A 21,062-nucleotide genomic window follows, 5' to 3' on the forward strand; every position below is an offset into this window, starting at 1 on the left:
ACTCTACCTTTGCGGTTTTGCATGGACCGGTCTGCTTCCGGTTTAAGCCATTGTCTTCATCCGGTAACCTAATCGATTGTACTTTTTCTCGCGGAAAGTTTTTGTGTATAACACCTACAAAAAGCCCATAAAATTTACGAAAGGCCCATCTGAGTGAGCTAACTATGGTAATTGGTAAGAGAGTGTTGTTGTTCCACGTGGAATAACTTGCCGAGTGACCTACCAGGCTGCCATCATTAAGGGTGCTATATTCAATGTCCCAACCTTGTTCTTATTTTATACGAAACAAGTTGAGAATAATGTAAAAGTAAACTAAAAATATTGTTTTACGCCTTATGTAGATAAACGTCTTATGTAGTAGATAAGGAAGCAACTACCGTCATAATTTGTCTGGGAAATAAATCCAAGAAAGAACACATGAGAGGAATCATCATCGCAAGCTTCTTAATATTACAGAGTCTTGTCGTGTTTTCGTCTTCATCACCACCGGACTTCAATTTCTTCTACTGGGTCACCTACGTCTGTGTTTCCAACAACTCATACATTTATTATACATGTACCTTACATTTGCTTACTGTATTTTTTATACGTATATATGGATGGTAGTGGCCAGGAGCAATATGCGATAGCCAGAAAGGATGTTGTCCTCCACCAAAAGGTAATATGGCGTCAGATTTCATGATCCATGGACTCTGGCCTCAGTTCAACAATGGCACTTGGCCTGCGTTTTGCGACCAAACCAATCTCTTCGATATCTCCAAGGTGTAATGTAGATTTGAATTAAAACTGAAAACTAGTATTGAAAACATATGCAAGATACTGACACATGAAAACTTAACAGGTATCAGATCTAGTAAGCAAAATGGAGAAGAAGTGGACAGAGTGGGGTGTTTGGGCGTGTCCAAGCAACGAGACTAAGCTATGGGAACACGAGTGGGACAAGCACGGCACGTGTGTTCAATCTGTCTTCGACCAACACTCTTACTTCCTCACCAATCTCAGATTTAGACAAAAACTCAATCTCCTCAACATACTTAAACAAAAAGGTATATATCAAAGATTCAACATCCTTAAACAAAAGTTCTATAATCATTTGTTTGTTCTTGTGTAGGAATAAAACCGGATGGTGGATTATACGGTTTAGATGAGATCAAGAACGCCATCAAGTGTGCTATAGGATTTGCACCAGGTATCGAATGCAATGAAGATGTAAAGGGGACAAAGCAGCTTTTCCAGATCTACATATGTCTTGATAACTACGCAAAAGAGTTTGTGGAATGCCCTTATGTGCCTGATAGATCATGTGCTTCCAAGATCAAGTTTCCAAAGTTCCCAAAGAAAGATTCTCTTGGCGAGTCTCTAAGTGTGATATCTTCTGTTTAAACTACCTAAGTAACCAAGAGAATGAAGAGTGTATTGTGTTTTCAATAAGAGAGTGAATGTAAGAAAACAGAGTTAAGAACCTGCTATTATGGTAAGAACCCGTGTTGCTTTATAGCAATTTCAAAGGCTTGCATTCTTTCGCCTCGAGCATTTCCGTTTCGATCATAGGATGATATCTCGTTGATCTTGAGGTCTATAGAAGCCTTGATGAGCTCCTCTCCAACCCGTTTCGCTGCTTCCTGAAAAATACATTAATATGAACATACTCGCCTTGGTTACATAACCCGTACAGACCAAAGACAAAAATGTAACTTCAAACATGACCAGAAACAACTTTATCTAGTCCTAGACTAATGTCTTTAATCTAGCTCTGAGACATGTTATCATTATCTCAATCAATAAATCAAAAGCATGAATAGTTAAGCAGAGACAATGCCATGAATACTAGAAACCATGCCAAAAATAACCAAAGTCTGACTAAACTGTAATCTCAGCTGCTTAACACTATCAAAGTCTCAAGCTTTTTTTTCAGGTGGATGAACTTACAAGGACGGTACATGGAGGATCACCACGAATAGACTTCTGCAATGTACTACCGTAGAACAAACACTTTTTGTTAAAGTCGTCCACCAACATACCATAGAGTTGCTTGTCTGAACAGAACACCGAGAGTCTCGGTTTCGTTTGTGTGCCGTTAAACTATTACAGAACAACAACAAAAAAAAAAGAAACTTCAGCCATCGTTTGACCAAAGATTCAAACTTTAGAAAAGTTACCTTCTTCCTGCTCCTCCGGTTCCTGGTTTTGGGGCTCTCAACTCGAGAATTGTTTCTTGCTTCAATCACTAATGGTTTTACGGGCATATCTGATCAAAAGGGTCGAAATTTGTGAACCAAACAAGGAAGACAGAGGACAATTACATGGGAGTAATAATAGTTAAACTACTTACTCGTTATTCGAACTGGAAAGAGGGGACAAGGTTTGAGACGAGTTCCGAGAATGTCGGTGAGTCTGAACTGAACTGAAGAAAGAGAAGTCAAAGCAGCCATGCGAGATACCATTACAGAAGCATCGAAAGTCGAAAAACACTCTCAGCGGAATTTAATCGAACACCTTCTGTGCGGATATGAAACTCTTTATGGGATTTTTAAAATATTTGCAGCGATTTTATTTTGACCAAACTGGCATTGCATCGTAGTAAAAATATCTTCCCACATCTTTTGTCCGGTAATGAAAGAGGATAAGGAGTCGGAATATTAAAAATAATAAATAATTTAAAAATGTTAAAAAAGTTAAAGACTATTTGAACAACAGTGGTTCTAGATTCTTCTCTAACCTTTTTGCCAGCTTCACTGTAAAACATGTCCGCTAACATATATAACCTCTTAGTCTTCCTTCTCCGATTTGCATCTATTCTTTTCAGTTTCCTTCTCCTCCGAGAAAGTTAGCTCATTTCTCTTGTTCTCTCTCAAAAAGATCTCTCCTTTCAAGAGTGATGTCTACGGATACGGAGGCGAATTTTCGTGCGTTAGCGGCTGTGTTCCGCAGGAGGATCGAAGAAGGTGGATTCTTACCGGTGAATTTTGCTTCAGCCGACGGAGAAGCCGATGAGGGCGGAGAATCCACCGATCGTCGCGGTTCGGTGATCCAGAGAGTGGTTGTGATCAGATCGCCTGTCGGACTCGAGGATTTTTTGAACGGCGACGGGTCAGGGAAACAGGGGAGATCTCCGGCGTCGAAATCGTCGGTGGAGAGTATGCCACGTGTCGTGATCGGAGGAGATAAGGAGGCAGGAGCAGGAGGAGGAGGAGGAGGGTGTTCGATTTGTCTGGAGGAGTGGTCGGATGGTGACGTGGCGGCGGAGATGCCGTGTAAGCACGAGTTTCACTCAAAGTGTGTGGAGGAGTGGCTGGGGAGGCACGCCACGTGTCCGTTGTGTAGGTACGAGATGCCTGTTGAGGAAGTGGAGGGAGAGAAGAAAGTTGGGGTTTGGATTGGGCTATCTGTTAGCACCGGTGGAAGAAGAGACGGAGAAGACGGTGGTGATTCGAACCCTCGAGATGATACAGAGGCTTAGGTACAGAGAAGACGATGGTGATTCGAACCCCTCTAGATGAAACAGAGGCTTAGGTTCAAGGCTTTTGATTTGTGTTTGTGTATATATTTATTTCTTTTAAAGATATTTCCAGTTTTCATTTAAGAATTCGTTTGCTGAAATTGATTCATTACAAGAACATGATTCATTGCACAAACAACACAAAACAGAGATTTCAATTATAGGGTTGAAGTGATTGCTGTCTGAGAAGGGTAAGAGTGACTAGGGTTGTGGTTGTGGGCTTCCTTGGGGACTAAGAAAACTCCCATCTCCTTCTTTCTCTGCTTCTCGTTCTTTAAGCATTTTGATTCCTTGATATCTTCCCAACATCAAAACCGTAGCCATAGGGTTTGTTCCCGGCGACTCTTCAAACGTTGAGCCATCCACAACTCTCAACCTCTTCACACCACTAACTCTATAATCCTCGTCCACAACAGATCCCACAACGCAACCTCCATGGTAATGATAATAAGTCCTCACATTGTCTTTACAAAAGCTCTTAAGCTCCTCATCACCAGCCAAAAGCTTCTCCCGGTTCTGCAACCCTAGGTAAAACGTCACGGTCTCTGACCTCGCAACGTGCTGAAGTAGGAGAACCATCTCTAAGCAAGCCTCAAGGTCTTCCTTGCTTCCCAAGTAATTGAATTTCACCGAAGGGTTCTCTCTAAGGTTTGTGCTGTTAAGCTTTAGCCTTCCTCTGGACTTGGGGAACGCGATTTTCGCCGCTATGGAGATCCTTGTTGTGGTGATATTCGTTGGAAGAACCTCTGATTCGAGTATGTACTTGTAACCTTCTGCTATAGCTGCCACTTGAGGTGGCTCCAGTGTTCGGTTCTGCGAGAATCTATCAACGAGAAGAGAAATCGCTGGATTATCCGACATTCTTCTCCCTACATCTCTGAGGTTGACAGCTATAGGGATGTTGAGATCATTCAGATGGTCCTCAGGTCCTATTCCACTTAAGAGGAGAATCTGAGGACTACCTAAAGCTCCAGCCGTGAGTATAACCTCGCCTCTACGCTTCTCAACGTGAACTTTATAGCTCTTACTTGAGCTCCCATCACTCTTCATAAACCTAACTCCAACCGCACGTGTCTTATTACCATCAAAGATCACACTCTTCACAGTCGCGTTTAGAAGAACAGTGATGTGGTTTGGTCTCCCAAACCCCAAAAGATCTGCAGATGTATGCCTCTTCCCACACTGATCATATATGCTTCCACCAATCTTCGTCCCTTGCGTGTGCTCCAAGTTATACCCATTGTAAGGATAAAACCCCGCTTCAAGAAAACCAAACTGCACAACGGATTGCCATTGAGTCAACTCCGGCATGAAGACAACTTTAGACTCAACCCATTTGTAAGAATCTTGGACCAGATCCTTGTCCCAACCAGCTTTCTTCACAAACTCTTCGCTAGCTCGGCTGTAGAATCCGCCGTTTATGGCAGAAGATCCACCGAGAACGCGTCCTCTGTAGTTCTCAACTCCGTCTCTTGAGGTGAAACTTTGCGCAACGGATGTGTACTCATCTGTTTTCAGCAGTGAGTATCCAAAGTATTTTTTTTCTTCTACTAATGGATCACCAAAGGGAGAGCCACCACGTTCAATGACAAGAACAGAGAATTTCTCAGAGAGTGTTGCTGCTAAGGAGCATCCTGCAGTTCCACCTCCGACAACGATGTAATCGAATGACTTGCCGGAGACTTCTTTGGGATCAGAGGTCATGTAAGGCATTTGTATTGCTCCTTGTGACAAGTTAATGAACATAGAAATGATGAAGATAAACACAAGAGGAGACATGTTTTTAAGAATCAAAGACAGGAGTTTTTGTCTGAAGCAAAAGGATTATTTGGTTTATAATGGAAGAGGTTGTGAGCCTAACTGCCCAAGTGATGATTTTGTGTCTCTTAAGGCAGTAACAGTGTAGACATAATGATCAGAGAAAATGGTCAACAAACATAGATAAGTAAATAAAGTTTGGTGCTAAGGAGAGCGCATGGTTAGAGATCATAATGGTCTCTTTGTTGGAATAATTATGAAATTTTCCTTTCATAATCATATATCCATGCCTTAAAGTCAGTTTCTGGATAATGATGGTTTTTACTTTTTTTTTTGCTGTTCCAACTAAAACTCTGAGTGGACAAAGCAACAACGTTAGTTAGAAATTAACAACATTAGAGGTTTAAAAAGAACCGACCACCTCCATTGTCAAAGTAATGTATGGTGGGACTGTACCAAAAAACGAAACAGACACATTCAAGTCATGTAATTAGAAAAGAAATATTGAAAGAACTTAACCGTTAAATGAATCACAAACCGGTTTACTCAATTTAGCTGATTACATGATAGATAACAATCAAAGACCTAAACAAATTTGCTTACACATCTCCCAAAATGAATATTTTACAGTCCTTTAATGATCTTCCAAGATCAGTCTTGTCAAAAGGTTAAACGTTCTCCAGCTACCATTAAGCTGCTTTCTGTTTCCCTCTATGCACAAGCGACACTTGATTTTCCAAGGCAAATGAGTTACTTTTCTTGATTTTTCTTGGAGAATCTTTGCTTGAGTTTCCTCTCAAAGAGAGGTTCTTCCTTATCCTGTTCCTGTTTATCATCAGCATGGTGTTTCTCGGCGGCACATTAACAGCACTCTCAACACAGTCACCAACCTGACCACATCCCCATTGTCTTGTAGACGCCCCATCTTCACAAAGCGGTTTAAGCCTCTGGACAATGTTATGTGATTTGTTGGAGTATTCTCCTTCCTGCTTGGTGCATATCGGACAAGGCGGGTCACTACCGTGAGCCATTGGAGTTGACTGGTCAAGACATTCAGCGTGAAAGACGTGTTGACAAGGAAGCACTCCTGTGACAGGCATGTCTCTGTTCCTCATGATGGACCGTGACCCCCAAGGAGACTTCTGCGAGATGTATCTGTTACACAATCCGCATTTAAACGTACTTGAGGCCACCACTCGTTGTGCATCAAGAAGTGGCTCGGGAACATCCGTGGAATCGATGCTGCTTGGTGTCCCGCTGCTCCAGCTGGAGGCATCCGCAGAGTCAGACGTTGTTTCTCTAGCGTTATCAGAAGGATGCAGTATAGGATGAACCGGCTTAGACAGGGAAAATCGCTTAGGAGTTTGATCTGCGAGAAGCAAAACGTCAAGAAAAAGAAGCTTTGTTAAATAATGAGAATGTGGCGCAAACCTCTTCTTGTTGCAGATTCAAAGTCACTGGGTGTCCAATGAAGAGTCTGTGCAAGGTCAGGACTACGAAGAACGTTAGCGTTTGATGATGTGGAAGATCCATAGAAGCTAACACCATCGGTTACACCATGGAGATCCCATCTCGATGAAGGTGGAGAGAAACTTGAGTTAGTCCTCCAGTAAGGCTCATGAGGGCCAAAGGAAAAGTCATGACTTGGAGAGTTTGATCTGTCTGATTTGGCAGCCACACAACAGAGCGAACCCATCTGAAGCTCACAACAGCTTAGCTTCTATATATGTCTGAGGACTCTCCAAATCAAAGCTTAAACACCGCTCCAACTACATAAACTATGAGATACGTTTCGCAAAAAACATATTCGGATTCGGATATGTTCCTTGTCCTTTAGCTTAACACACCTCTGAAAATCAAAAAGCACCAAAAGATTCAAACTTTCAATCGTCAAAAACAAACATTACTCAGAACCAATCCACAGAAAGTTAAAATCTTGAAACTAATGGAAGGTAACTAATCAACCCAACACCCAATAATCTCCCACTCATCCTATGACTAGCAAAGATCTTACCTTTAGCTTTCAAAATGACAAAATGTTATTGATCAACGAACCCCACATTGTCTTCTAAACAAGAGATTTCATTGCAGATGCATTATGAATTTCGAAATGACAGCAAAATCAGTTAGAAGATTTGCAGACACAAAGTGAAGTAAAGTAAAGGGCTTACTGTTTCGAAACTCGGAGAGACAAATCTGGACTGTTGTCGGAAGAAAATGATCTTGCTTGTCGCCAATTCGATCGAAGAAACCCTAATTTATTGGAAATGGGGAGAGGTACTCTGCTTCTTCTTCTTCTTTACTGTATACTCTTTGTTTTTGTAAGCTTTACCTTTTGCTTTTGTTCTATCTTATTTAAATGATACTGTACTATATTATCAGGAAACTTTTATACAAAGGATATATGTATCAAAATCACTAATTAGTCTACTCCAAAAGTTGAATGCATTTGTTGACAAAGAATAAGCCATAATTCATTTAATTTGTATGAAAAAATGAATTCACTGAATTTTGTCAAGGAAGATTAATAATACTACCAAGAGATTGTTAAAATAATCTATCGAATATTTATGTGAAGGATTAGAGATTCTCAGTTGCACAGCTTGAATTACAGTATGGGTGAGAGACTCCTAGAGTTTTTTATAAATTTTTCAATACCAATGTTAATATTTCAAAAAAATCATTTGAGCTCTATTATTGTGAATAGGCGTAGTTAGTTTCTCTGAATGTTTTGAACTACCGCTTTTTGGTTATTTTCAAATTTCAACCGATTATTGAGTTAATGAATAGTATTAGCAATTTTTAACGACGTTGACTATCAAATTTCTACGCATATCTGCCGACTAGTTTCTACAGCCTACCGATTGGATAATTTAACTATACTAGTTTGCCTTTGTTATCATTATTTATATACAGATAATATACTCTTCTTGTTCTTTATAAAAGTTAGATATGAAAGTCTCAATCTAGCACTTTGACCAAAAAAAAAGAAAAAAAAAAAAAAAAGAAAGTCTCAATCTAGCACATGCCAACCAAAGACAAGTTCGTTCAGACTAGTTGGGTAATTTTATTTCAAGATATGTATAATTCACAGCCCCAGCTACACAATAATCCTATGCCACCACCAGACACAAGTTGAATAAGAAAATTATAAGTCAATAATAATTTAGTTTATTTTCTATTCTTTTCATCAATTGTTAGTGTTAATCAATCTATCAAAAGTTTCAACTGTTTATATAAACAACACTATAAAATGCAACATCTTAAAGCTATAATAAAGATTGCTACATTTTTGTCAACATTTATGCAGTCGTTAGCAATTCAAAATATTAGTTCACCAAACTATAATGATGGTTGAACATTACTTTCCAATGCTTGTCGCTGGTGATATTAATTAAAGTCTTGTAAGAATTTCATTTTTATATCCATTTAATCAAATACTAATCAAGTAATCATCACTGACCTTGGAAGTACAAAATAATTTTTTTTTTTATCATATTGGTTTATCAAAGTCTTAATAATTATTTCGTCATAAATAATAATATAACGAAAATAAATCATTTATTCTAATTTCAGGTAAATGTATTTTATTTATTTAAATGATGGTTAGAGCCCATTATTGATACGTGCCGTCACGTCCCGAAGAACAGTTAAATTACACAGCTAAAAAGCCACCTGTCAAGCTTAACCTACAGATGTTTGTTTACATTTATAAACGTTGGCCCCATTACTTGTTTTCTCTGCTTTCAAACCGAAAATAAAACACACCGTAGAAGCAGCAGAAGCGAAGAGATAAGCGGCTACATTTTTTTTCCGGCAAGACGGACGGTTGAATAATTCTTCTCCGGTAAGTATTTGCATGTTTCAAATTTCTAAATATTGGTAAAATGGAGTTCATCATGTAAACTGGTTAATCTTGGTCGGTGATGTGTCACTGATCTTGATCGGTTGGGTCCGTAATGGTTCTCGTGAGCTCAATTTTCGTAGAAAACTAGTTTCTGGATACAGATGTGATATAATGTCTATTTGTTTCCTGATTTAGAATAGTTGACCGATGGAGTCAAGCTGTTTATGTCTGAAAATTTCCAAATTAAGAAACTAGACCTTATTGTGCTGCTGAGATCTGATCATTCTTAATTCTATATTTTGTTTCCATCCAGCTTCCTCAGGCATTGTGGTTTTACTTCCTCGTCACTGTTGAGATGGCTAGTACTCTGAGGAACATCCATGGTAAGAGATCTAACTTCCAATCTGAGTTTCCTGGAAATGGAGGAAGTAAGAGAAGAAATCTTCATGATGATGATACAGATCACAACGTTATTGGCTCTGAAGACACTGTGTATCGCTACCTGTGCCCTGTGAAAAAGACTGGGAGCATTATCGGCAAAGGCGGTGAGATCGCAAAGCAGATAAGGTCCGAGACAAAGTCAAACATGAGGATCAACGAAACTTTGCCCGGTTGCGAGGAGCGTGTTGTTACAATATATTCCACTAGCGATGAGTTGAATCATTTTGGAGAAGATGGAGAGCTTGTTTGCCCTGCTTTGGATGCTCTTTTCAAGGTTCATGACATGGTTGTAGCAGACACTAATGACAATGATGATGATGATGATGAGGATCTTGTCGGAAAACAAATGGTTACTGTGAGGATGCTTGTGCCTTCAGACCAGATCGGTTGCGTTATCGGGAAAGGCGGACAAGTCATCCAGAAGCTGCGTACAGAAACCAATGCTCAGATTCGTGTCATTAAAGATAACCTACCTCCCTGTGCTTTGACTTTGAGCCATGATGAGCTTCTTCAGGTGATAGAATACACTCTCACAAGTCTTTATATATGACTTCTAAGATTAGCTCATGTGTGTGTGTTGTTGGTTGATTTTTTTTTCTTTTCAGATTATTGGAGAGCCTCTGGTTGTTAGAGAGGCTCTTTATCAAGTTGCTTCTCTGCTTCATGATAATCCGTCACGGTTTCAGCACTCTCTCCTTTCTTCTCCAAGTACAATGTATCAACCTGGAGGGATGTTGATGTGTGCACCATTAACAGGCTCTCACAGAAACTACACTGCACGGAGAGACCTAGCGGACTCGACTGAGTTTTGTGTTTGTTTCATCTGTCCAGCTGAAAATGTTGGAGGTGTAATAGGGAAAGGGGGTGGTTTCATTAATCAGATCAGGCAAGAAACTGGTGCAACCATTAGAGTTAATACCTCAGAAACTGAAGAAGATGATAGCATCATTTTCATTTCATCAAAAGAGGTAACCAAAAGAAATCTCATATAAAGATCTTATTATTTAAATAAACGATTTTTTTTTTTTTGTATAGTTCTATGAGGATCAATCACCAACGGTGAATGCAGCCATACGTTTACAAGAGAGATGCAGTGAGAAAGTTGGTAAAGATACAAATGATGCAACAATCTCCACTCGTTTACTTGTGTCGAGCTCCCATATAGGGTGCCTCATTGGAAAAGGTGGCGCTGTTATATCCGAGATGAGGAGTGTAACACGAGCTAATATCCGTATTCTTCAAAAGGAAAATGTACCAAAAATTGCACGTGAAGATGAGGAGATGGTTCAGGTAAACACACATAATTAAAATGTGTTATTAGAACCCTTTGCTGTAAAAACTAAGGTAATATTTTGCTTTGTTGTGGTCAGATTACTGGAAGTCCTGATGCAGCTATGAAAGCTCTTACGCAAGTAATACTGCGATTAAGAGCTAACGCTTTCGACATGAATCATGGACTTGTCTTGCTACCAACATCTTTCCCATATATCCCTCAAGCAACTGAATCTTCAAAGAGGTCCAAATACGCAAAGCGTGATGGTTCCCGAGATCAAGACTATAGTAAACTGGTACGTACTGGTAACAATGAAGAAAATGTTAGGTATCGATCTTTATATCAGGATATTCAACTTAAGTATATGATTTGTTGTTGCAGAGTTCAAATTCCAAGAGAAGAAACTATGTTTCTTAAAGCGAGAAGGCTCATCTTATAAAGGTAATAATGGTTTTAGCACAAAAAAGAAGAAGAAAGGTAATGGTTTATGGTTTTCAAATATTATTCAAGAGACAACAAGACTGGGAGTGTTCCACAGTTTCAGAACTTATATGTTGATGTAATTTTTTATTACTTTGTAATAATTAAAATAAAAAAGTTTGTCTATATAATTCACATAAGATATGTAAACATGAGGGTGTCTTTTCATCTTTTCCTTTGCTTATTTATTTGTTATTTACTTTGGCTATACTATTTGAATTTCAATAGTGTTTTCATTTCTATTTTTGGTAACTAAGTAAACTATATTACAAACAAGCATGGCATGACACAACGCACGAGCTATAACTGGTCCTACAACATCTAAGTGTGAGAATGAATTACAGATTACATAGTCGAAACTCCAATCACTGGATTTGGATTCAGTTTACAAATCTCTATGAAGGCTCAATATTTTGACTTTCTTTCATTATGCCTGATATTTGTGTCAGGATACTCTGAATATTTTCTTCCTTTGCTCTTATAACATATGGATTTTCTAAAAATTTCACTAAGTTTTTATTCCTTTCTACATACAAAGTTGCAGTAAAAACAAAAAAAAAAACAAAAAATGATTTCACTATAGTTCAAACTTTCAGATAAACTGCAGTCAAATTAGCAAACACTTTGAAGTAATTTATAGCTTAGATTAATAGCTAATTAAGGACATGAGTATAATGCCAAAAAATAGAACTCTTATTGGTTGTTGTTGGATGTAACAAATCAGAGCAGGTGAAGAGGGGATAGATAATACACAAGATTACAAATTAATCTTTGCTCATTGTATGTCCTCAGCAAAAACCTAATTTCTCTGTCTTTATATGAATACTACACTTATGCTTTACAATTTTCTTATATTCTTCACTATATAATCAACTATTCAAAGTCTTAACCACTTCTTGAATTTATTCACTGTGGACATCCATATAAATTGTGGACAGACCCTTTTGTGTAACATCCACAGATAAAAAAAATGGAGGAAGCAAAGCAAATTGAAGTTGGGGAAACTTCCTCATCTACACCATCTAGAAAAGTTATAACTCTGGAGCCAAAGCTGGTTATAAAGAAAGGAATATCGACTCTTGGATTTGTTTTTCGGTTATTTGCTGTTTTCGGAACTATAGGAAGCGCACTCGCCATGGGAACAACACAAGAATCAGTTGTCTCTTTGACTCAGCTTGTACTCCTTAAAGCTAAATACAGCGACTTACCAACGCTCATGTAATATACTCAATGAGATCAGTTACGTTAGTTTGGTATATTTTTTCCATAGATAACCCATATTGGTCTGTTTCATAGGTTCTTTGTGGTTGCAAACGCGGTTGCTGGTGGATATTTGGTTCTTTCACTACCTGTGAGTATCTTTCATATCATCAGTACTAAAGCTAAAACCTCAAGAATCATCTTGCTCGCCATCGATACGGTAATTTTTAGTTACTCTAAAATTGCACCTATAGCTAGTCTTTCATGAGCTCAAAGTATATAGTTGTACTCCTCTTCTATAACACTACACCTACTATTTCGTGAGCTTCAATAGGACAACAGCACGTAAGCATAAACATAGCAAATTAACGTGTGCCACAAGACGATTAACTTCTATCTCAAGAAAACCTATGTCTTATATAAATCCATGTATGTAATTTTGTATCTAACAAACCGAATACTTAAAAAGTTTGATTCTATGTATATATAACAAGGTGATGTTGGCTTTGGTGAGCTGTGGTGCATCTGCAGCGACAGCAACCGTGTATTTAGCTCACGAGGGGAACACAACTGCTAACTGGCCGCCGATTTGCCAGCAATTTGACGGATTCTGCGAACGCATCTCAGGATCTCTCATCGGTTCTTTCTGCGCAGTGATCTTGCTCATGCTTGTTGTTATCAATTCCGGTATCTCTCTCTCGCGCCACTAAGATATTTATCTAATTCAGCATCACAATCGTGGCGAAATGTGTATCTAATCTACAATATGATCTTTTAAGTTTATATATAATGTAAACTTGTAATGCAATGTAACGTAATGTAATGAGTACAGAGATTTCATGTGAAGATATAACATTTAGGCAAGAAGCTCCACCACGTCGTCTATCGATTTCAATGTCTTCTCGTAGTAGAGATACGACTCATACACCTTCGGCGTCCGTACGTAAAAATCCAACTATTTCATCAAAAACATTTAACAAAATTATTATAAAACGTTGATAAAAATATGGAATACCATGTCCATATAAAAATACAAGTATTCGTGTACGTATGGTTTGATTTTCATTCAGCTTGTAATTATAATATAACTTTTAGATGAATAATATTGTGGTATTTGAATTCCAGATAATTTAAACCGTTTTAACATTATATACATTTTATAAAACATATATTCAATAGTTATGTAATTTACCTCAATGATATATATAGAAACGAACACACCAATGTTTAAACATTTTTTATATATAAAGCATTAATTACGTAGCTTATATACCTCACTCATGTTGCTGACTAGCTGATTTGCCGCTTGAACGTAATCATTCCGGCGACTCTCCGGCAAGATGTTCATGGCGTTGGTCAGATCCTGAGACAGATAAGCCTGTTTTAGTCTTATGTAGAAGATGACGTACCTCCACGACATATGGTCTAACATTTCCCTCATGTCTCTTAATCCTTCCGCCGTCTGTTTTATACGCGCCGCCGCATCCTCCGGCGATAGACCTGGCTGGAAATATTTCTCCTTAATGAATGACCTCGTTCCCCATTTCTCCTGTGCTAATGCTGATGAAGTGGCGATGGCACCGGCCCCGATGGCCGTGAGTGTTATAAGCGATGTCAGGGTTCTCCGGCGAGTGAAGCTGTCTTGTTGGGATTCTCCTACGGAGCAAATGATGGAGATTAGTGGATTTATACGGCGATGGTCGTTTGACCGGCGGAGATACGGTGGTGAAGTTTTGGTGGTGAAGGAGCTCATCGGATTTTCGTTTCTCTTTTCTTTTTTAAAAATTTGTTTTTGAGGATATGAAATGGGAGGAGCTGAAAATACTGTCTAGTGGATCTTCATTTTTGCCACATTGGCAATGGCTTTTTTATTTGTCAACCGCATGTTTATCCCTAATATTTTTTTATTAAAATATGAAATATACATAAAAATGAGTGAACATGGTTACATGGAAAATATTAGGCCTCGACACATTTATCCGAAATCGAAGAACCGAACCAAAAATAAGGTTTGGTTCGGGTTTGGATCCTATCAATCATAAATGGATCATATATTTTTAAAACCGAACCAAAACCAAACTGAGAATCGGATGGATATTCGAATTTTTATAATATAGTTTATATATTTATAATTATTAGCTATATTTAAATTTAAAATAATCAAATAATTAAAAAGTATTATTTGTAAGTCAAAATATCCAAAAACTTAAATTATTAGAATATTTTTATCCAAAATATTTAAAATTATACAAATTTTTATCTAAACACAAAAAAAAAACTGATATTTAATACAAAATTTTTGGATTTTTGACTTTTTAATCCAAAATCGGAACAAAACTGGAACCGACTGAAATAAGAAATTATTTCAGATATAAGTTTGTTTTTAACTTTATTACCGGAACCAAATCGAAAAACAAAATAATTGAACTGAAACCGAACCGAACTTTCTAAATACCCTAACAGATCATAAACTTTTATAACCGAAGAATTGAAAGAACCGTACTGGAGCCAAACCGAGAACCGAATGCCCATGGTTAAGAAATACTGTCTTAGTGTAACCAAAACGATGTCGTTTCATAGACAATAGACGAGCGAAATCAGTTTTTGGGTTGTTAAACTTTGCGACTTCGTAACTTACCCGCCGGTGGAAAATGGAGCGGCGCCGAGTAACCGGAGAAGCGCCAACCCAAAAGAGGATCGTGCTCGCATCACTATCGGCAATGGTCGCAGAGTCAGTTACGTTTCCGATTGATCTCACAAAGACCAGAATGCAGCTCCATGGTTATGCTCCCGGATCCGCTTCGGCTGCTCACCGGGTCGGCGCCATCGGAGTGGTGTCTGAGATCATGAGGCAGGAAGGGATGATGGGTTTCTACAAAGGTCTCTCTCCGGCGATTATAAGACACCTCTTCTACACGCCGATCAGAATCATCGGCTACGAGAATCTGAAAGGGTTCGTAGTCAGATCCGATGCTATCAACGGAGAGTCTCTTCCTTTGGCCACAAAGGCTCTCCTCGGAGGGTTATCTGGTGTAATGGCTCAGGTAAAGAATGCTTCTTTTTAGTTCTACGATGACATAAAGATGAGATCTTTATGTTTGTTAATATCATTTTTGCTTGCTTCTTAGTATTAAGATGGCATCAAGTTGAGATCTTTACGTTTGTTTATATCATTTTACTTGCTTCTTAGTTCTACGATGGCATAAAGCTGAGATCTTTAGTGTTGTTTATATCATTTTGCTTGCTTCTTGTTAGTACTACGATGGCATAAAGATGAGATCTTTAAGTTTGTTTATATCTTTCGGATTGAGCTTTGAGTGTTATCTATTCTACACCAAACTAAGATGCTTCCTGTGTTGTGTTCTTGTTAGTAATCCAGGTAGTGGCTAGCCCAGCTGATTTGGTGAAAGTGAGAATGCAAGCAGATGGTAGATTGGTGAGCCAAGGTCTGAAACCGAGGTACTCTGGACCAATCGAAGCTTTCACCAGGATCCTACAATCAGAAGGAGTGAAAGGGTTATGGAAAGGTGTTGTTCCGAACATTCAGAGAGCGTTTCTAGTGAATATGGGTGAGCTAGCTTGCTACGATCACGCCAAACACTTTGTCATCGATAAAAAGATCTCGGGCGGGGATAACATTTACGCGCACACTCTTGCGTCTATCATGTCGGGTCTTGCTTCGACGACTCTGAGTTGTCCTGCAGATGTGGTGAAGACGAGGATGATGAATCAGGGTGAGAAAGGTGTGTACAGAAGTTCGTATGACTGTTTGGTGAAGACGGTTAGGTTTGAAGGAGTAAGAGCTTTGTGGAAAGGCTTTTTGCCGACGTGGGGGAGGCTTGGACCATGGCAGTTTGTGTTTTGGGTCTCTTATGAGAAGTTTAGACAGCTTGCTGGTCTCTCTTCCTTCTAGTAAAAGCTAATTTGAGGCTTTGGGGTTCTGAAACATCTTTGAAAAGTAACATCTTACTCTTAGTTTCCCATTAGGGTAAGATTCAATACCAGTTTGGTTTCAAGTCTAGTTTTAAATAAATTGGTTGATTTCCTTGGGGTTTCATATCAGTTTTCATCTTTTCCTAACTAAATTGGTTATGAAGTGAAATTGTGAAAAGATATGTAAAAATTCAAGTATTTTTTCTATTAAAATTTGCATATATATATAGTGTCATGAATGTTGGTTGGTGTATATCAACTAAGATGAAATATCATTAAATTTATGATTTTTTCATATATTTAGTGCATGAATGTTGGTATATATTTTGTTGGAACTATTTTTATGAGTTTATCGAGCTAAGTAAAAATTAAGTACGTGTGAGTAGAATTTTATAAGTTTATCGAGTTGGATAAAAATCTAATTTAATATGAAGCAAATGTTATATTTTATATGAAAAAAACCACCACATTTTAGAATTCTATGGGCTGAGTTAAATGTTGAAATTGTTTATAGACAATTAAAAAAAGTCTTAGTAAGTTGATGACTAAATAAAATCCATTTGGTGACAAATGAAATCTCTTATATATTAAAAGAGAAGCATTGTAATAAATGTATTCACACTATAATAGACACATGGCACACTCACAGTGATTGCTAACGCGTTCACACTATATTCATAAGTGTATTCACACTATGCACTTTGCGATTTTTTTAATATAAAACTCACATACATGGTTTCAATAAAACTCTGGATTTTTCGGTTCAAATAAAAATAGATAACGATCAAAAGCCAAACTATATATATATTATTTTTGTTGTTTACGGATAAAGTTGAGCAAAATATTCATAAATTTTGATTCGATTCGTTATCCGTTTTGATTTGAACCAAAAAATTTGGATATCTGTAACTCTACGAAAAAAATCAAATACTAAAATACAATATCCAAAAAGAAGCAAATCACAAATATAAATATTTTTAGGAACATATATCTAATTTGATTTGTTATATGCATATATATACATATATGTAAAGAATTATATATATTATACTTTATATCAGTTTTACAATATTTTTATGAATTAAATTTATTATATCAGGTACTAGAATTTAAAAAAGTTAAATAATGTTTTATTTTTGTAATAAAATGTTATTATTAAAATTTCAATTATTTTTAAAATTTTATTTTATTTACGTCAAATCGGATATTCTTTAGAATTCTAAAATATTTCGGATATCCGATTCACCGAATATCTAGGTGGCTAAAGATCGAATTGACACTAATGCTTCCAAATACTCATATATTCGATCTGTGCCCACCCATATTTACGGATATAATTTTATTTTATTTTTATGTAAAAAATTACTAATGTCAAGACCTTTTTGTCAACTATTTTTATATACTTTTTATATACACATACATGTGCACCTTGATGTCAGCACTTTGTAACTAAGTATTCACCACAACTGAAATATCTAATTTTTTTGAAAGTTGAAATATTTTTTCTTAATGCTTCTTTCACTACCGACCAAATTGTAGTGAAATGATTTGTCTTAATAATTTTTTTTTCTTTTTCTTATACTATTATCTGTTTAGAAACTATAATATGAAACTATTGGTTCAACATGACTATCTAAAATTCATAACATGAAAATAAACAAATAATATTAATTTTTGGTTTTTACCAGAAAAAAACCAAAAAATAAAACATTGTAACCGAATAAACTAAAATGAATATTAATTTAAAATAATACTTATATTTTAGAAGATTAAAAACCAAAAAAATAACTTAAAATTGAACCAATATCCAGATTAAACAGATTTAATGTCTTTTTATTAAAAATAACGAAATTAATAATCACATCCCGCGTAAGGCGCAGATTATTACCTAGTAACTAAGTAAACGTACTGACTAAACTACTTAAATGACTAAGCTAAGCAACTTAGGTTCCGATTCGGATTTTAAATTTGTTGGCTTTGAAAGTTTTAACTTAATTCTAAAATCTTTAAAGTTTGTTTTTCACCAATCACACTTTAAGTTTTCTGAAGTCCTAAAACTTTCCTAAAAAATTTCAAAGCCAAAATAACTAACTTTACTCTTAATATGATTTGTTTTTTCTTTCAAAGCCACAGATTTAGGCTTTTAACAATTTCCAAAGCCATTTTAATTTTTTAAAAGCCAAAAGTTTTAATCGTCAGCCTAAAATTAAAGCTCAACAATAAAAGTTTTGAAAGTAAAAAACACTCGGATCTTTAGAGCATGACCAATGGGTAGTATCTTGGAAAGAAGTATCTGATTGTTTTAATATGATTAGTTGTAACATAATTGAATTATTAATTAAACTTAAATCATAAAGATGAAACATATCAATTATAAAGCTACACATGTAAAGAAGTATCTCCTATTCTTTTGTTGAAGTTTGCCTGCACTATCTTTTCATCCTTCTCTCTCCACTCTTTTTAGCTCTTTCAATGTAATTGATAGTTAGAAACTCTCTTTGATACCACCAATAAGGTTGTCCTTAACACTTATTGCCTTTGGTGACAAATGGCAAAACTAAATTACACTTGGTGATTAATTAAGATGACTTAGTAACAAATGACTAAAACTTAGTATAATGACAAATGTCCAAATTACTTTATGATTACTCTCTTGTATAAATAGATATCTAACCTCTCAATTAAACTAACTCATTTATTGATAACAATCTTAAAGATTAACTTTCACATACAAAGTTCCAGCAACACTTTAAAATTTTCAAAGTAAGTCTCAAGAGTAGTGTGGTTGTTAAGTTTGCAAATTCTGTTTTGAATGATGCAAAACAGTATGTCAGTCTCGGTTTTATCTTGGAACTCAATAATCATATGCATAAACATCTCACTTATGAACGATAACAAAGTGATTATATCACGATTCAATATATTCGTTTATTTTTACGTCGATTTTCAAACGTTTTACCAATTTATATTATTGCAACCATCATATTTTGCTTTGTAATTTTTAATATGGATTCTCGTGTCCTAACATATTTGTAATTAATAATATTTTTTGTTATCATCAATCACAATTTTTTGTCATTAGTAAAGTTTTTTTTGTCATTACTCATGTTTTTTATCACTGGTAACGTTTTTTTTATCATTACTCACGTTTTTTTTGTCATCTGTAACGTTTTCTATCATTGGTAATGTTTTTTATCATTACTTACCTCCTTTTGTCATTAGTAACATTTTTTTATCATTAGTAACATTTTTTATCACTACTCACAATTTTTTTTGTATAACATTTGACTTTGGTTGTGTTGAGTAGACACAGACCTCTCTTCCCAAACTCTCCTTTGAAAATAATGTCGAACACCGGTGTAGTTTTCCCGACGATAGACTTGGGAGAGCTTTCCGATGAGATCTTGAATCAGAAACTCCGTGAAGCCGGCGAGAGATTGGGATGCTTCAGAGTGATTAACCATGGAGTTTCTTTGTCTCTCATGTCTGAGATGAAGAAGACCGTTATGGATCTCTTTGAACGTCCCTACGAGGTGAAAGTACGTAACACTGATGTGCTACCAGGGAGTGGTTACAGATTTCGTCCAAGCGAAACCAATCCTAATTATGAAGCGTTAGGTCTCCTCGACCTGGCTTCTCCTCAAGCCCTCAATACTTTCTGTGACCAGCTCGACGCTTCTGCTGAACAAAGGTTTTTGTCTCTTTTTCTTGTTTTTTTTTTTGTTTGGTCTCAAAATGGTATGGTACATTGATTAATGTCTTGATAATATTCAGGGAGATTATGGTGAAGTATGCAGAAGCTATTCATGGGCTTGCAGAAGATTTATCAAGGAGACTAGCAGAGAGTTACGGGTTGGCTGATACTACCAACTTTTTCAAATCTTGGCCGATCCAGTTTAGTATCAACAAGTATCATTTCAAACCCGAGACAGTCGGGAAAGTTGGTGTGCAGGCACACACAGATTTTGGGTTCTTGACGATACTTCAAGATGATGAAAACGTTGGTGGGTTTGAAGCCATGGACCCTTCTTCAGGAACGTTCTTTCCCTTAAGCCCGTTGACAAACTCGCTTGCTATCAACCTTGGGGACATGGCGACAATATGGAGCAATGGAAGGTTGGGCAGCGTGAAGCATAGAGTGCGATGCGAAGCTAAAACCAGGTTTTCTATCGTCTCTTTCCTGTTGGGACCAGTGGATACAGATTTGGAAGCTCCGAGTGAGTTTGTGGATGCTGAACATCCGCGGCTATACAAGCCTATAAGTAATAAAGGGATACGAAGTCTCAGAGTGACAACGAACTTGATTGATGGAGAAGCTCTCAAACATATATCCTATGAATGAATGAACATGATGATGTAATGACATAAAAAGACTATTCTACTTTTTATTTGGTGTTCTTAAGATAGAGAAGTAAAGATGTAACTCTGTCTTAAGGTATGCGAAAACTATGGATCTTCGCAATTTATATAAATAAAAGATTTTTGTACTTTGAGTTTATGCAAACATTCTCACTGGCTCTAATTTTCATATAAAAGCTAAAAATCATGAGGATCTTGAACTAGTTTGATTCCACAAATTCTATACTTACAATGTCTTACAAAGGGACGATGTTTCTTGTATTGGTTCCAGT

At 36.8% G+C, this 21,062-nt stretch overlaps 10 protein-coding genes across 11 annotated transcripts; 6 read left to right on the plus strand and 4 right to left on the minus strand.

Moving 5' to 3' along the window:
- Window positions 1-297: 297 nt before the first annotated feature.
- On the plus strand, window positions 298-1,527 carry LOC106312435 (ribonuclease 1). Its single transcript, XM_013749960.1, has 4 exons — window positions 298-519; window positions 607-762; window positions 842-1,046; window positions 1,112-1,527. The coding sequence occupies exons 1-4, from the start codon at window positions 418-420 to the stop codon at window positions 1,381-1,383; spliced, it is 735 nt and encodes a 244-aa protein (XP_013605414.1). The 5' UTR covers window positions 298-417; the 3' UTR covers window positions 1,384-1,527.
- LOC106312437 (50S ribosomal protein L18) lies at window positions 1,162-2,589 on the minus strand. Its single transcript, XM_013749962.1, has 5 exons — window positions 2,333-2,589; window positions 2,160-2,248; window positions 1,930-2,082; window positions 1,464-1,622; window positions 1,162-1,388 (listed from the first exon to the last, which is right to left on the minus strand). The coding sequence occupies exons 1-4, from the start codon at window positions 2,442-2,444 to the stop codon at window positions 1,470-1,472; spliced, it is 507 nt and encodes a 168-aa protein (XP_013605416.1). The 5' UTR covers window positions 2,445-2,589; the 3' UTR covers window positions 1,162-1,388; window positions 1,464-1,469.
- A 142-nt stretch (window positions 2,590-2,731) lies between these two features.
- On the plus strand, window positions 2,732-3,619 carry LOC106312436 (E3 ubiquitin-protein ligase RING1). The gene has a single exon (XM_013749961.1). It carries the CDS (start codon window positions 2,879-2,881, stop codon window positions 3,458-3,460), a length of 582 nt encoding a protein of 193 aa, XP_013605415.1. The 5' UTR covers window positions 2,732-2,878; the 3' UTR covers window positions 3,461-3,619.
- LOC106312434 (protein HOTHEAD-like) lies at window positions 3,607-5,386 on the minus strand. The gene has a single exon (XM_013749959.1). It carries the CDS (start codon window positions 5,276-5,278, stop codon window positions 3,701-3,703), a length of 1,578 nt encoding a protein of 525 aa, XP_013605413.1. The 5' UTR covers window positions 5,279-5,386; the 3' UTR covers window positions 3,607-3,700.
- Window positions 5,387-5,783: 397 nt separating this feature from the next.
- Window positions 5,784-7,591, minus strand: LOC106310028. Its single transcript, XM_013747222.1, has 3 exons — window positions 7,429-7,591; window positions 6,689-7,106; window positions 5,784-6,626 (listed from the first exon to the last, which is right to left on the minus strand). The coding sequence occupies exons 2-3, from the start codon at window positions 6,951-6,953 to the stop codon at window positions 5,947-5,949; spliced, it is 945 nt and encodes a 314-aa protein (XP_013602676.1). The 5' UTR covers window positions 6,954-7,106; window positions 7,429-7,591; the 3' UTR covers window positions 5,784-5,946.
- Window positions 7,592-8,976: 1,385 nt separating this feature from the next.
- On the plus strand, window positions 8,977-11,500 carry LOC106307630 (KH domain-containing protein At4g18375). Of its 2 annotated transcripts, XM_013744634.1 has the most exons (7): window positions 8,978-9,104; window positions 9,418-9,487; window positions 9,566-10,059; window positions 10,151-10,513; window positions 10,581-10,835; window positions 10,916-11,113; window positions 11,200-11,500. In XM_013744634.1, the coding sequence occupies exons 2-7, from the start codon at window positions 9,460-9,462 to the stop codon at window positions 11,233-11,235; spliced, it is 1,374 nt and encodes a 457-aa protein (XP_013600088.1). In that variant the 5' UTR covers window positions 8,978-9,104; window positions 9,418-9,459; the 3' UTR covers window positions 11,236-11,500. The 2 variants fall into 2 exon arrangements, with proteins under 2 accessions (XP_013600087.1, XP_013600088.1); XM_013744633.1 differs by having other exon boundaries at window positions 8,977-9,104; window positions 9,418-10,059.
- Window positions 11,501-12,235: 735 nt separating this feature from the next.
- On the plus strand, window positions 12,236-13,344 carry LOC106308040 (casparian strip membrane protein 6). Its single transcript, XM_013745151.1, has 3 exons — window positions 12,236-12,516; window positions 12,595-12,718; window positions 12,993-13,344. Exons 1-3 carry the CDS (start codon window positions 12,269-12,271, stop codon window positions 13,206-13,208), a joined length of 588 nt encoding a protein of 195 aa, XP_013600605.1. The 5' UTR covers window positions 12,236-12,268; the 3' UTR covers window positions 13,209-13,344.
- Window positions 13,252-14,350, minus strand: LOC106308042 (photosynthetic NDH subunit of lumenal location 2, chloroplastic). Its single transcript, XM_013745152.1, has 2 exons — window positions 13,772-14,350; window positions 13,252-13,453 (listed from the first exon to the last, which is right to left on the minus strand). The coding sequence occupies exons 1-2, from the start codon at window positions 14,249-14,251 to the stop codon at window positions 13,355-13,357; spliced, it is 579 nt and encodes a 192-aa protein (XP_013600606.1). The 5' UTR covers window positions 14,252-14,350; the 3' UTR covers window positions 13,252-13,354.
- Window positions 14,351-15,082: 732 nt separating this feature from the next.
- Window positions 15,083-16,717, plus strand: LOC106308128 (mitochondrial uncoupling protein 3). Its single transcript, XM_013745258.1, has 2 exons — window positions 15,083-15,542; window positions 15,878-16,717. The coding sequence occupies exons 1-2, from the start codon at window positions 15,150-15,152 to the stop codon at window positions 16,409-16,411; spliced, it is 927 nt and encodes a 308-aa protein (XP_013600712.1). The 5' UTR covers window positions 15,083-15,149; the 3' UTR covers window positions 16,412-16,717.
- A 3,037-nt stretch (window positions 16,718-19,754) lies between these two features.
- LOC106308129 (2-oxoglutarate-dependent dioxygenase DAO-like) lies at window positions 19,755-20,773 on the plus strand. Its single transcript, XM_013745259.1, has 2 exons — window positions 19,755-20,122; window positions 20,206-20,773. Exons 1-2 carry the CDS (start codon window positions 19,776-19,778, stop codon window positions 20,771-20,773), a joined length of 915 nt encoding a protein of 304 aa, XP_013600713.1. The 5' UTR covers window positions 19,755-19,775.
- Window positions 20,774-21,062: the final 289 nt, after the last annotated feature.

The sequence above is a fragment of the Brassica oleracea genome, chromosome C8 (genome assembly GCF_000695525.1).
Source record: "Brassica oleracea var. oleracea cultivar TO1000 chromosome C8, BOL, whole genome shotgun sequence".
Taxonomy (NCBI): Eukaryota; Viridiplantae; Streptophyta; class Magnoliopsida; order Brassicales; family Brassicaceae; genus Brassica; species Brassica oleracea.